Source organism: Ambystoma mexicanum, chromosome 7q (genome assembly GCF_040938575.1).
Source record: "Ambystoma mexicanum isolate Mex_15411 chromosome 7q, UKY_AmexF1_1, whole genome shotgun sequence".
NCBI classification, from domain to species: Eukaryota; Metazoa; Chordata; class Amphibia; order Caudata; family Ambystomatidae; genus Ambystoma; species Ambystoma mexicanum.
Window position 1 is genome coordinate 138,224,461 of NC_090941.1, and position 13,138 is coordinate 138,237,598.

At 48.4% G+C, this 13,138-nt stretch overlaps 1 protein-coding gene across 2 annotated transcripts in view; it reads right to left on the bottom strand.

Moving 5' to 3' along the window:
• ABCC4 (ATP binding cassette subfamily C member 4 (PEL blood group)) overlaps positions 1 to 13,138 on the bottom strand; it is a 2,280,107-nt gene that overhangs the window by 26,810 nt on the left and 2,240,159 nt on the right. For both annotated transcript variants that reach the window (XM_069639145.1, XM_069639144.1), the window contains exon 30: positions 11,832 to 11,966. In XM_069639145.1, the coding sequence (XP_069495246.1) occupies positions 11,832 to 11,966 (135 nt within the window). The remainder of the gene's footprint in view (positions 1 to 11,831; positions 11,967 to 13,138) is intronic.

A 13,138-nucleotide genomic window follows, 5' to 3' on the forward strand; every position in this document is an offset into this window, starting at 1 on the left:
TTCAAAAGGGGATTTTTTACCAGGGATGAAGAATAACAAAAACGGTCCTATAATGCCTTGTGTCATTTGGATCGTGCAAGTGCAGTAACAAGAAGTGCAGAGGAGTGGGGGAGTGCCAGTCAGAACCAAATGCGCTAATGCTAAGGAGGGAAAGGAACAGCAGGTTGGAGTGGAGAGCAATGGGGAGGCCAGGTGGACAAGTGCCAGGGGAATGCAGGGAGTGCAGGGAATGTCATGAATGTCCACATGCTAAGTGCATGGACAGGGCTGGATGGGCACAGTAGTGGTGCAGTCCCCGACAGGGGATTACAGGAGGAGGGAGCCTGGTAGGGCAAGTGTAGATTTGGGGGTGGGAAGATCAGGGTAGACCGAGGTGTAGGGGTAGACTGGGCAAGGAGGGCCTGGTGCCCTGTATTAAATCAGAGGGAACAGCCAGTAAAATGTGGCGGAGGGGGACATTAGCAGGGGAGGGTGAGAAGCAATGAAGAAGAGAAAAGGAGGGCCTTGAGAAGCTTCCGGAACTTAAGGAGATCTGGCTCAAGCCAGAGAGGGGCAGGGAGGCCATTCCAGAGGGAGGCTCCTGCGGAAGAGAGTGAGCTAACCCCACTCTCTACTTGGAAAAGTGTCTGATCTGCAGAGAGTTGGAGCTAGAAGACTCTAGCAGGGAGGTATTTAGGGAGAGAGAGTTGGATGAAGTGGGGTCCCAGGCCCAAGAAAGCCGTGTGGATGATGCAGAGGGTCTTGAACTTGATCCTTGCAGCAACCGGGAGCCAGTGGAGAGGAAAAGTGTTGCAGTGCTATTCTAGAGAAGTTGAAGGGGGTAAAGGGAGCATTTAGGCAGATTGAGGAAGAGGTTGTTGCAGTAGTCCAGCCTAGAGAGGACCAGAGCTCGGGAGACATTGAGTTTCTGGGGGAAGGTGAGGAAAGGAAGAATGCCTCTGAGGAGGTGCAGCTGAAAGTGGGCCACCTTGGCAAGGCCCGCGATGTGAGGCGAGAAGGAGGGAGAGGAGTCGAAGATGACACCAAGATTTTTTGCCTCATAACAGGGTGAGGGGACCCATGCAGGGCAGCCAGAGAATAGGAGGGAGAGAGCTGGGGTCCCAAGGAGAAGATCTCAGTCTTACTAGCATTAAGGCAGAGATCATTAGAGAGGAAGAAGAGGAGGCAGTGGAAGGAAGCTTGACGGAGAGCTGCGTGTCGTCCGCAGAACACTGGAAGTGAGGAGAGAAGGCAGTGATTAAAAATGGGCTAAAGGAGCAAGGTAGATGTTGAAGAGCCACAGCACCAGGATAGAGCCCTGAGAGACACCATAGGTGGAGAGTGTGATGGGGGAGAGAAAACGGACCAGTTGTACCTGAGATGGTCGGTCAGAGAAGGAGGTCAACCAGTCCAGTGCCTGGTCCGTGATGCCAAGGGTATCACAGAGCAGATTTATAAGGGTGGCATGATTGACCATATCAAAGGCAGGGGAAATGTCAAGAAGGGTGAGAACGGTAGGATCTTGACAGGGGAAATGTCAAGGATGAGAGTTGGAATTAATACTTGAGAGCAAGTCTCCACGGGTGTTCAGGAGTGCAGTTTCTGTGCCTCCGGCTTCTCTGTAGCCAGACTGGTGGTCATGCAGACAACCAACAGATTCAGTGTGGTGGATCAGCTGGGAGATGACCAGCTTCTACAGGAGTTTACCCAGGAAGGGGGTAATGGAGATCGGGAGGTAGTAAGCCAGGTAGGAGGGGTTGGCAGAAGGCTGTTCGATGAGAGGGTGCACAAGGGAGTACTTGAGGGGTAGCGGGAAGGAGCTAGTGGCAAAGGAGTGATTTCAGATATCAGCCAAGGCTGGAGCAAAGGAGGTAATGTTGTCCTTGAAAGTTCTGGAGGAGCAGGGTGGCACCCGTTTGGAGGAGACTTTCATAGAGAGGACTTTTCTAGAGGCCTCATCCGGTGGTATGGATGAGAAAGAGGAGAGTATGAGGGAAGAGGAGTGGGGGGGCAAGGGGGGCCAAGGGAGGCCTGAGAGAGGGTTATAGAGATGGGAGGGGTTTAGAGGAGAGTGAGGACAGGATGTCCTGAGTTTTGGTTATGAAGTGAGGGCCAGTGCAGAGGGTCAGGTATGGCAGAGGAGAGGGGAGACTGCGGTAGGATTGGCGAGGTCTTGCAGATTCAGTTTGCTCCTCTGTGGCGTCTGATGAATTGGGCATTCTGGCAGTGTCCATGTGATGCTTAGTTAAAGAATTAATAGACATCGCAGGGCATCTGGATTCACATATCATTTCAATTTATTACTATGCATTATCACTATTCGGGCAGGAGTCAGAAGGCCATGCTTATGTTTAATGATCATAGAGTTTGAGACATTGTGCAAAGTATCTGAGAAAGAGTCTTGGGTAATAAAGATATTGTTGCCATTCCACTTTAAGGGGCCTAGCTGCTCAACAGCTTTGTGTATGTCCTCAACCTGTGAATAACACAGATAGCAAAGAATAGTCCCTCATTGTTTTAGCTTATTACCCACAGATCTTTTTGGGACCGAAACAATGGGACCTCTGTATGTCCTGCTGGTACAAGGGGGGTACGTTGTTTACTTGAGCTAGAAACTTCAACAGAAATGTGAGTGTGTTGCATCCTTACTTGTCCTTGGGAAACTCATATACCAGAGGTTGTGCTTCTGGCTCCCGTTTTCAATGTTTTCATGCCTACTTCTAAGTGTGCCAACCGTAGTTTTCCAGCCGGTGAATTCTTTTTGCCTTTGTATCCCTGACAGAAAGCACCCTCTACTCCAGCACCCCCATTCTCATACAAATATGTTCAAACCTTATCTAATCATGTTGACGTTTGTTTCATTTGTCTGTGCCATGAATGGGATTTAGGGTTGAGAGTTCTTCCATAATCTCAGCCAAAGAAGGTTCTGGTAAGGATTTCTTTGGTGATGGGGGTCTAGTTTCCTTTATTTTCAAGCTGTTAAGCGGGTGGAGATATGGCCGCCTTTGGGTTAGCTAGAGTGAGCCTTTCTGCGCATCAGTAATCTATCATCAGATTAGTTAAGTACCTTCTACCTTTTTTCAAAGTGGTTCTCCCAGACATCAATGTCTTGACCCACTTGTTCCACTTGAGATCACAAGGCAGGCTTGCTGACCTAATATGGGCCCCCATCTATTTTTGAGGCTGAAGTAGTAGTAACTTGTATGGCTGACTGTATGCGCCTAGATGAATGTGCCCTTCCCCCTTTCCTCTGATGGCTTTCCTAAAGGGAGGTTCCTGTCTGATTACCTCAAGCCAGGCCAACTATAGGTAGCAACTTCTGAGGCCTCAGGTTGGCAAATGTTCTCAAATGCGTCTCACAGAGAGCATAACAGAATGTATGTAAGGGGCTTTCCATGTGCTGAGGAACACACCCAACCAGCACAATTCACTGCTACACACACGCTGAAATAGAGGATTTATAAGCAGGCAAAATTAAACTTCTCCATTCCTGTTCCTAACCTGAAATTCAGAGCCATCCTGGAACTTCAACAAAATGGCAGGGGGTCCCAAAAGCTCCCATGCGTTTCAACATCGATGGCTGCTAGGACTGGGAAAAATCATGTTAGCAGAAGGTTACAAAGAAAAAAATGTCTCCACTGCTCTTACTATGTCTCCCGTCAAATCCCAGTCATTTTTAATGTGTCTCCCACTAACCATCCTTACTGCTGACACTGGCCATCACAAGCCCCCTCTGTCAGCATCTAAGGGCGTTTTGCAAATGTCAGCAGTGTTCAGACTCTTCTCCACCAAACTCCTTTCACACCGAAACACTAGGAATCCATCCCATGTCAATTATTGGTAAAACCTATGTTTTTTAAAGTGTCAATTACATTATTGGAAACTGTTTGCCAGAGTTCGGAGTAAGCCAGTCATTTTGGGCTGTGTCTCCTGTAGGTCCAGGACTGTCCCTTTAAGAATCTTCCTTGTAGATTTAACAGAAGACATCTTGACCCATGTGATTATGCAAGCTCATATGGTGATGTGAATATCACCTGCTGTAGCATATGGAGCAGAGCGGACGTGCAACCAATCTGTTTGCACCATATCATCTTCATGCATCCAGACACCAAGTACATCTAAAAACAAAGTTATGTGGTGAGACATGATTGACCCTACCAGGAATATTTTAAACAATTTTACTAATCCACATCTTAGCTTCCGCATTCTATGAGCTTGCTTATTAAAAAAGCCAATTGACATTAGTGTTTACCTATGCGTTAGCTGAAGAAAAGTATGCAAAAATCAACATGCCCACAATGTACAGCATATTTATGCCTTGGGTGATATTTTCTTTGTTTAAACTCTGTTTATTGGTTTAGGTTATCGCAACACAATAGCCACACATAGTATCATATGAGCAACAAAAACGGAGGTGTTATAGGTAACATAGCATGCAGAGTACAAATTGCAACAGCTAACGAGAGATAATCAAACAAACCAGAAAACAGGCATCCCAGATTCCTGGGTTAATCGTCAGGGAAGGACAGTTCGCATCTGTGATACGTCTGTAGCCTCAGGGCCATCTGTCTACAAGGGTTAATTCTAGTAGGTGCGGGAAGGGTATCTTCAAGGGCATCACATACAGGCTATAGTCCATTTGAATACATAGTCAATGTGGCAATAAGGCCCGAGATAGCTGGTCAATACTGTCCCAGGTAGTGCCCCGGGGTCCCAGTTACAGGCCCGAACGTAGCCCTGGGGGCATTACCATGGGCGGTATTGTCCCGCTGTCGAGGGGCTTATAGCCATTAGTACCCCGGCCCGTTAGACCGTGGTACTAATATCATTTTTTTTCTGTTCCGAAATGCGGCAACGTTTTGGAACAGAACAAAAAAAACTTCAAATAAAATGGCCACCGGGAAAGGGAAAACGTAGAACAGAAGTGTTCCCAGCACGTTCGCTCCCGAGAAAAGAAGAAAAAACAAGGTAAGTGGGGTTGGGAGGGAGTAGTTTGCAGGGGAGGGGGGTAGAGGAAAAAAAATAAAAATTAAAAAAAACTTTTCCAGCAAGGGACGAGGCAGTCTCCAGCCATGGGGAGGCTCGGAGCCGGGATTGCCCCGTTTCGAGCCTCCTCATTGGCTAAGGGGCTACCACACCCCCTGCAGGGAACTTTCCGAGCCATACCACGTTAAGTGTATCCCGTGGACGCACGTCTGCCGGGTACTAATGAAGGAGAACATAACATTCCATTGTTCACGGGGCTTATCAGAAGGGTGGAACAGTGCCAGATGGAGGGCATTCCATGCCTCTACATTGTCCGTGGTCTCACACCTTCCAGTTCTCATAGCCCTACAACGTGCAGTGGTCGTCGCCACACTCCATCTTTCCAGGTCTTTGTACCAAAGGGAATATTGCTGCACCCCTCTCGTCTTCAAGGCATTTCAATGCGTTGTTTGGTCAATATACATGCCAGGTCCATCAGTCTAACCACATGCCTATATTTCTCCGGTCTGGGGTATGTTGCCAGCAAGCATTAAACCGAACTACAGCGATATCGTGTGATCCCAGCCCTAACACATATTGTCTTTAGCTGATGCCAAAAAACCCTACACATGCCTATAGTACCAGAACATGTGAATAATATCAGCGTCATCTATATCACACCATGGGCAAGAAGATGTCACAGTGGGGTTAAATCTAGGTGTCATATGTTCTGTGAAGCACATTGAGTTGCTAAAGGCGGAACCTCATTTTATGATAAAACTTCTTCAAGATCAGTGTTGCATCCCACTGGGTGTCACTCAACCCCTGCCCAAAATTTGCCTCCCATAACATTTTCGATCTCATGTTCCGTCTGTGTACTGCACTCAATAAGCATTCATACACCCGAGACACTGGGTGCCAGCCATCCTCTAGCTCATACAATAGTGTAAATAGCACATTGCATTCTGGTTCTTGTGGCCAGGTCGACCCATTTCCTCTTTGCCAGTGCCACAATCTTCTGATAACGCAAAAACTGGCCCTTAGGAAGGGCCCCCAGACTGGATCAACTCCTCGAGGTCTCTAAACCTGCCATCTTCGTACATGTCCCCTCAGGTGGTGAGCCCAAGGTCGTCCCATCTTCTGGCCACTGCCAGTTCGCTCTGCTCCAAACACGCGTCCGCTGTCATGGGGATATGCAGGGAGTACGGGTTGCGTAATCCTTGCACTTCACCACCCTTTTACAGACTTGTCGGCCAAGTCTAACAAGCAAGGGCACAATGCCTATACAGCACTCAGCAACCCACAATGCTTCCTTCAATACCGCCGGGTGCATCATACCCTGCAACAACCCAGACTACATGGTGGGATCATCTGACAGCCAATTCACCACGCACTGGTGTTGCACAGCTAAATAGTAAAGCTCTAACAGTGAAGTTGTACTCCCCCATCTCCATAGGCCATACATAAAGTATTCAGAGCAATTTTCTGTCTGCTCTAGCCCCACAGGAATTCCCTGAGCAAGGAGTCCAACCGGCGGAAAAACCTGGCTGCGATGAAATAGTGAACAGAGTAGGCAGGGCAGTATTATAATTTTCACTATTGCCATCCAACCTAAAAGGAACAGCACCAGTTTACCACAGAATGACATGGACCGCCGCATCACATCAACTGCCCTGACTGTGTTTCTAACGTGCATGTCTTCAGGTGTGTGGGCTATGTGTATTCCCAGGTATTTGAATGTGTCGACCTCCCACTGTAGCCCCAAATCCGGTAGATTCAGTGCATCACACCGTAGTAGTCCCACCAAGGAGAAGAGGCACGACTTCCGTCTGTTAAATGAAATCCCAGATAGCCTACCAAAGTGATCCAGGGTCACTAAAATAATGGGTAGATTGTGCTCGGGTTTGCATTAAGTATAGAAGGACATCGTTGGCGTACAGGGAGATGAGGTGCATAGCTCCCCTATCCCCCACCACCACCATCACTGCTTACGAAAATTCTTGGCGCAGGAAAACCGCCAGTGGTTCCAATGCTAATATATAAAGCATAAGTGACAGCAGACACCCCTGGCGAGTACCTCGCTGTATGTTCCATGCTTCAGACACCCGTTTTCCTGTATTCATCCTGGCCTTCGGCTGCATAAATAATAGTTTAACCCACTGTATGATGCCTTCACCTATCCCACAGCCCCTCAGCGCAGCCCACATCCTTTCCCACTAAACAGAATCTAACGGCTCAATAGCGTAAATGGATGCCACAACATACCGAGCCTCCCGGGTATTAGTCTGGTCCAGTATGTGCAAAGGTTCATGGGAGTGTTACGTCCAGGGAAAAGTCCTGTCTGATCTTCACGGACAAGGGCACCAATCACTTTCCAGATCTCCGGCAAGCAATGCCGCCAGTATTTTTATGTCTTGGTTTAGCATAGCCAGAGGTCGATATGAATCACATAGCTCTGTAGACTTCCCAGTCTTGGGTATAGGGACTATGTGCGTCTCCCGCATACTGCATGGGAGCAGACCCTGACTGAGTGCTTCTTTTTACACTTTGAGCAATACAGGGGTGAGGGTGGTATCAAAAGCTTTATAAAACTATGCTGGCCCACTCCCGGGACTCTCCCAGTTGGCAAAGATGAAATCAACCCTTTCAGTTCATCTTCAGTCAAAGGAAGTTCCAGAGAAGCCGTCTGCTCAGTTGCCAATTTAGGTAGGTGAATCTGGGAGAAGGCTGAGCGCATGTCTACAGGGTCAACCATTGTCTCATCGCTATTCAGTGTACGATAAAATGCACTGACGGTATGATTTATCTCCATCTGTAATAGCCAGGGAATTCCACATTCGTGGTGTATTAATGTGATTACCCGCTGGGGCTGTTCAGCTCTGCACAGCCACACCAGCAGTCTCCCCGATTGGTTCCATTCCTTGTGCATACGCGCCGTGTGCACTGTGTAGTAAAACTTGCTGAACCGTTCCCATGCTTCTCCACACTCGGTGCATATCAGGCGGAGCTCAGATTCATGTGGGATCAGTGTTGACCATGGACTCGGCTGTCTGGATCTGGCTCTCCAAGTCCCCCAGGTTTTCCCTCAACTTCTTGCTTATCCCCCCGACCCCCTGCCCTTTCCCCCCAACTTCTTTCTTATCCCACCCTAGGCCCAGCTATGATCTCACCTCTGGTCACCACCTTAAGCGTCTCCCAGACTGTTCCCAGTTATCCACGCTGCCCACATTAGTCACGAGGAATGTAACAAGGACCTCCTCCAGTTGGTCCCTAAAGGCGCCGTCTAGTAATGACTCAGCCAGCAGAAACCAGGTTGGGACACATGGTCTTGGCCCCTGAACGTCCCAGTGTACCACCAGTGGGGAGTGGTCGGAAATAGTGCACCCCATATATCCTGCCCTTGAAAACTCAGCTAAATGCTCAGCCCCAGCGAATAAATAATCAATTCTAGTGTAGAGACTGCTAAGGGCCGAGTAGTAGGAGTACTCCTGCCCATTAGGATTTTGCTCCCTCCAGATGTCCACCAATGACAACGCCATCAATATAGAATTAAGGGCTGGAGCCGCCGGTAATGGCCCAGCTCTCCTGGAGTCGGATCTGTCTAGAGTCGGGACTCGAAAACAATTAAAATCCCCCCACCAAACAAATAGGGTATCCCTCATTGGAGTAAGCTTACTATCCAAGGAGCGGAGGAAAGTGGGTATGGCATGGTTAGGGCAATAGGAGTTCACAATGCATACCTCTTGGTGGCCTACATACCCACGCACAATCACATATCTGCCCTCCTTGTCTCCCTTCACACTGAGAAGCTGAAAGTGGACCCCAGGATCTATCCACACCATGACTCCCCTAGCAAATTTCTAATAGGTGGATCAATGCCCCCCCTAATCCCCACCACATCTGGCAATCATCTTCTCCTCGGCAAGGAGCAAGTGCGTTTCCTGTAGTAAAGTGATGGGTATTCTCTTCCTGCACAAATAAGGTCTCACCTGGTCTCTACCTACGTAGGAACCCAATCCCCTGACATTACAGGTTACTATTCTAATCTGAGCCATCTCAGTGAAAACTGGAACCCCCCGCACCCCCCATCAGTTTCCTAGGTCCATCGCCGTCCTGGCATGCAACACCTTCCCATGTAGTAGACATCTCCCCAGTCCCCCACCTCAATCGTCCATGACCCCTGCCACTTGGAAACTCCTGCCCGGCTTCCCAAACCCTCCCAACATCCAGAATGCCAACCTTCACACCAAACCACAACCATACGTAATTAAACCAACAGTGAGCACCCCTAATAATGGGGCAAAAACAGCGCTCAACGTGTCTAGTCTTATCTCAGATGCAGCAGTCCCCTCCGTACTGCAACATAAACAGAACATCCCCAACTGTGGGTCAATAACAATGCTCAACGGCATCCAGCCGATCGAAGTCAAGGGCAAATGTACTGGTTATAGCCTAGTACCAATGGTGTCAAATATAGCAGGGGATACAGAAACTCCACCCCATGGACAGTGGCGTACCGCTCCTCCAGCGAAGCTTCCTCACGGGCAACTGTGACAGTCCAAAAAATAGACATCCTAGGTGTAAGTACACTAGGCTCGCCTCAGTGAGTTCAGTGGCCCTTCCATTTATCATCCTTGCCGTCGTCAGCATGTCTATCTGCCATGCCATTGTGAGCCATCCACATATTTACACCTTCCGGGGTCTCGAGAAACAAGTGCTTTCCCTTTATATAACACTTTTAATCTGGCAGGATGAATAAGCATGTATTTAAGTCCCTGTTGGCAGAGCCTCTCTTTCATAGGGACAAACATGTTTCCTTTCTTTTGGACCAGTGGCGTGTAGTCCGGGTATATCGCGACCGTGGCGTTACCTCGTTGTATAGTGTTGCCCTCCCTGGAATATTGTAATATCGCCTCCCTTTCCTTAACGTTAAGGACCCTGGCAATTACAGGCCACGGGTTAGCGCCTGGTGGAAGCCTCCGCTGTAGTGAGCAATGACCCCTCTCGATTGTAAATCCCTGGGACAGTCTTTCTGGACCAACTTCCTGCAATATCAGATTCTTGATGTAAAAGGTAGGATCCATAACCTCCGCTCCTTCAGGCAGACCCAGCACTCGCATGTTGTTTCTACGTGACCTCCTTTCCGCATCCTCAGCTCACATTTCCAGCGCAGCCTTCTTTGCTTCCAGGGTTTTAAGTCGTGATTAAAGCTCCACTGTAGTCGCAGCTGTTTCCTGTAGAAGTGTCTCTGTGGCCTTGACTCTTTCTGCCAATCTGCCAGTGATCGCACATCCTGCCGCAGGAGGTTCACATCAACCTTTACTTCCTCGATCTTTCCCTCCGGGGAGGACCACGAAGTAGCAATGGCCGCAAGCATTTTATCTCTGTAGGGCTCCCCTTGAGACGGCGATGCATCCGGCAGGTCCCTCTCATTCCCTAGCGCAAGGTCACCACGCTTTCCCTAGGCACTGAAGGAGTCCATCATTTTAGTTCTGTTGCCCCCTTTCTGTTTTGTAGCTGACATAGCGAGTGCGCACAGGATGCACTCCCTCCCAACTGGTATAAGAAAGGGGGATTCAGAATGCTTCTAGATTACTTTGTGCATTTATCACCAAATCCAATTATTTGTGAGAAGAGCTTACATCTGAGTCGCGTCTTCTGCAGTGGTTAGTACAGCCAGATATATAATACAGTCTCAGCTTGTCACCAGAAGCTGATGCCACCAGGTTATTGCCACCAGACCTCCCAGTCAAGACCCACGTTAATGTGCCTGGCAATACAGGGAGAGAATGGCAGTTGAAGCAGCACTTCAGCAAACAATCGGGCTTGGCAGGCGGTAATTAGGCAGTCTCCAACATGTGCCCGTGGCGTGTAGGGTCTGCACAGCACCTCATACCAGCATGGTTCATTTATGAGGTTGCATTAACCTGCCCAGGTCAATGCAAAAGTTACACACTGCGTGCGAGTCCCCCCTTACCTCCCCAGTCTGCGCAATCATGCGTTGCAATCTGTCAGGCTGCTCGCGCCAGGCAGCCCGCATCTCCCCCTGCAGTAGCGCAACTTCAAATGAGACGCGACTCGACTATGCGCACCAGTGGGCCGACACCCAGCGCACCCTACATGGAGGCTGTGCACACACCGGATCGCTGCCTCCTCATCGTGGTCACATCAGGGAAACAGAGGTCGCCTGGGCGGGTGCACTGCCACGCTTCCCCCCTCCTCTCACCGCTTGGCTGTCTCTGGGGCCCCTCTCCCTCGTGCCAGGCTCACCTCTGTAGCGCGCCACAGCCCTCCACCCCAGGGGGCCACACGCATCCCTTTCCACAATGTATCTGCTCCGTTTCTCAGACGGCTTGTGGCTGTAGCTCTGGTTACGGCTCATAGTGTGCACGACCGTAGCTCTGGCCGCAGGAGTGAGGCAGCGCGGAGAGCTGCCTCCGCTTAGTCAGCCCGCACCGCGCGCTCAGCATAGCATGGCCATCATCTTGGTTAGGCAGGCGGTTTAGGATCAGCCCATGGGTCACCTCCTGGCGGATCTGTACTCTGTGCTAGAAGCCCCAAAGGCAGCCCATTGTACCCATGGACCAAGACAGCATAAATGAGTGCAATAAAGTTTTGAACAGCACCGCTGGAAGGGTCATTAGGAGGATCCAGGCAGGAACTTATGCCAGGCATGTCCTCACAGCATGGACTCTGGCCACCCCCCCCCCATGCCTGTGTTAAATAGTCAACATCTTATACATAATATATTTATATACTATATGTTCAAATGTGTACTGCATGCATAAGAGCAATGCAGCACACGTACTGATAGGTAACTTCCTTTATTTTATATACAGCATGCAGAAACAAATAATGTTGCGCCAAACCCTAATTATAACTTTTACCTGTTTTGCTGTTTCTGTGAGTGAGGCAGCCTCAGCCTTGCCCACCTGCTGCAACATCTTGTAAAACAGGCTCTCTTTATTTTGAAGTAAAATGAATGGCTCATCAAATTCTTTCAACATGCCCGCATCCAACACCTGTCAACCAACAAAACAAAACAACTGATCAAAACATATAATTTTGCAGCTACTTCTTTAAAACGTTATGCCATTTTTAAATATACTGTAGACAGTGCTGTGTACTTTCCCTTTTGATTGTATGTTGATGTGGGGTTGTCTCATTTTAGTATGGGAAGGTTAACTTTGCGTTGTCTCCCAATTCTCAGTCGATGAATCAGCAGATATGCTTCTGTCCTGACTGTTTCCCTTTCTGTAAACTGGGCTTGCCTCGCAGAAGCTAGCCAAGAGATCAGAGCACTGTTCTTCCACAATTACATATCTCTGAACATGACACTTTCAACAGTGCTGCAGTCAAGCCAGGATGCTCAGTTTGCCGAGACGTTATTTAGTTCAGAGTATAGACAATGGATTCCAACAGAGCTTTGACACAATTGTTTGTAAATCAAATAGGTTGAGGCATCAAGTACAGCTTAACCAAGGTTTTATTCTAGTACAGAACAGGCATATTTTTTACTGTTTTGAAATTTGATTTAGTGCTGGCCTAGATCTATGAAGCAGTGGATCACTTAACCAAAGGACATTTGTTGCAGCAGGAGCATCTCCAACATATGCTGTAGTTTGGTGGTGCTAAAAAGCAAGCAGGACCAGTAGCAGGCAACCTTATACTTCAAGTAGGGTTTATTCGAGATATTTGTGTGGTTGGGCCAAAATAATGATGAAATATAACATAAAACAACAGGATGGCTTCTCCGATATTAATGGCTTAATGGGGCTCCACAATCAGTGTCCCCTCCCCCCAATAGGATACTTGCTCCTTGAACCTAACACACTACTATTTGGTAACACTCAACGGAAACGTGTGACTTTAATTCAGCTTAATGATGTTCAATAACATCCATAGGCTAGATTCCCCTTACAATTAATTGGTTTGGCTTTCTAAATCTCAATCTGGGTCCTTTCCCTGAGAGAACAGCAGGTCCATAGTGTAAGGAATTCATGGTGGCAACAGTAAAGACAGACATAAGTGATCACAGTTCAAGGGTGTTTATTAAACTGCAAAGGTAGGTTGGAAAAATGCCTAATCTAAACCTAAATCTAAGATGGGAGCAAGCTTCGACCATCAAAAGAAAATTAAGGCAGTCCTAGTGGCGTTGTGTCAAAATAAAAAGACCTACACTAAGGAAAACCTA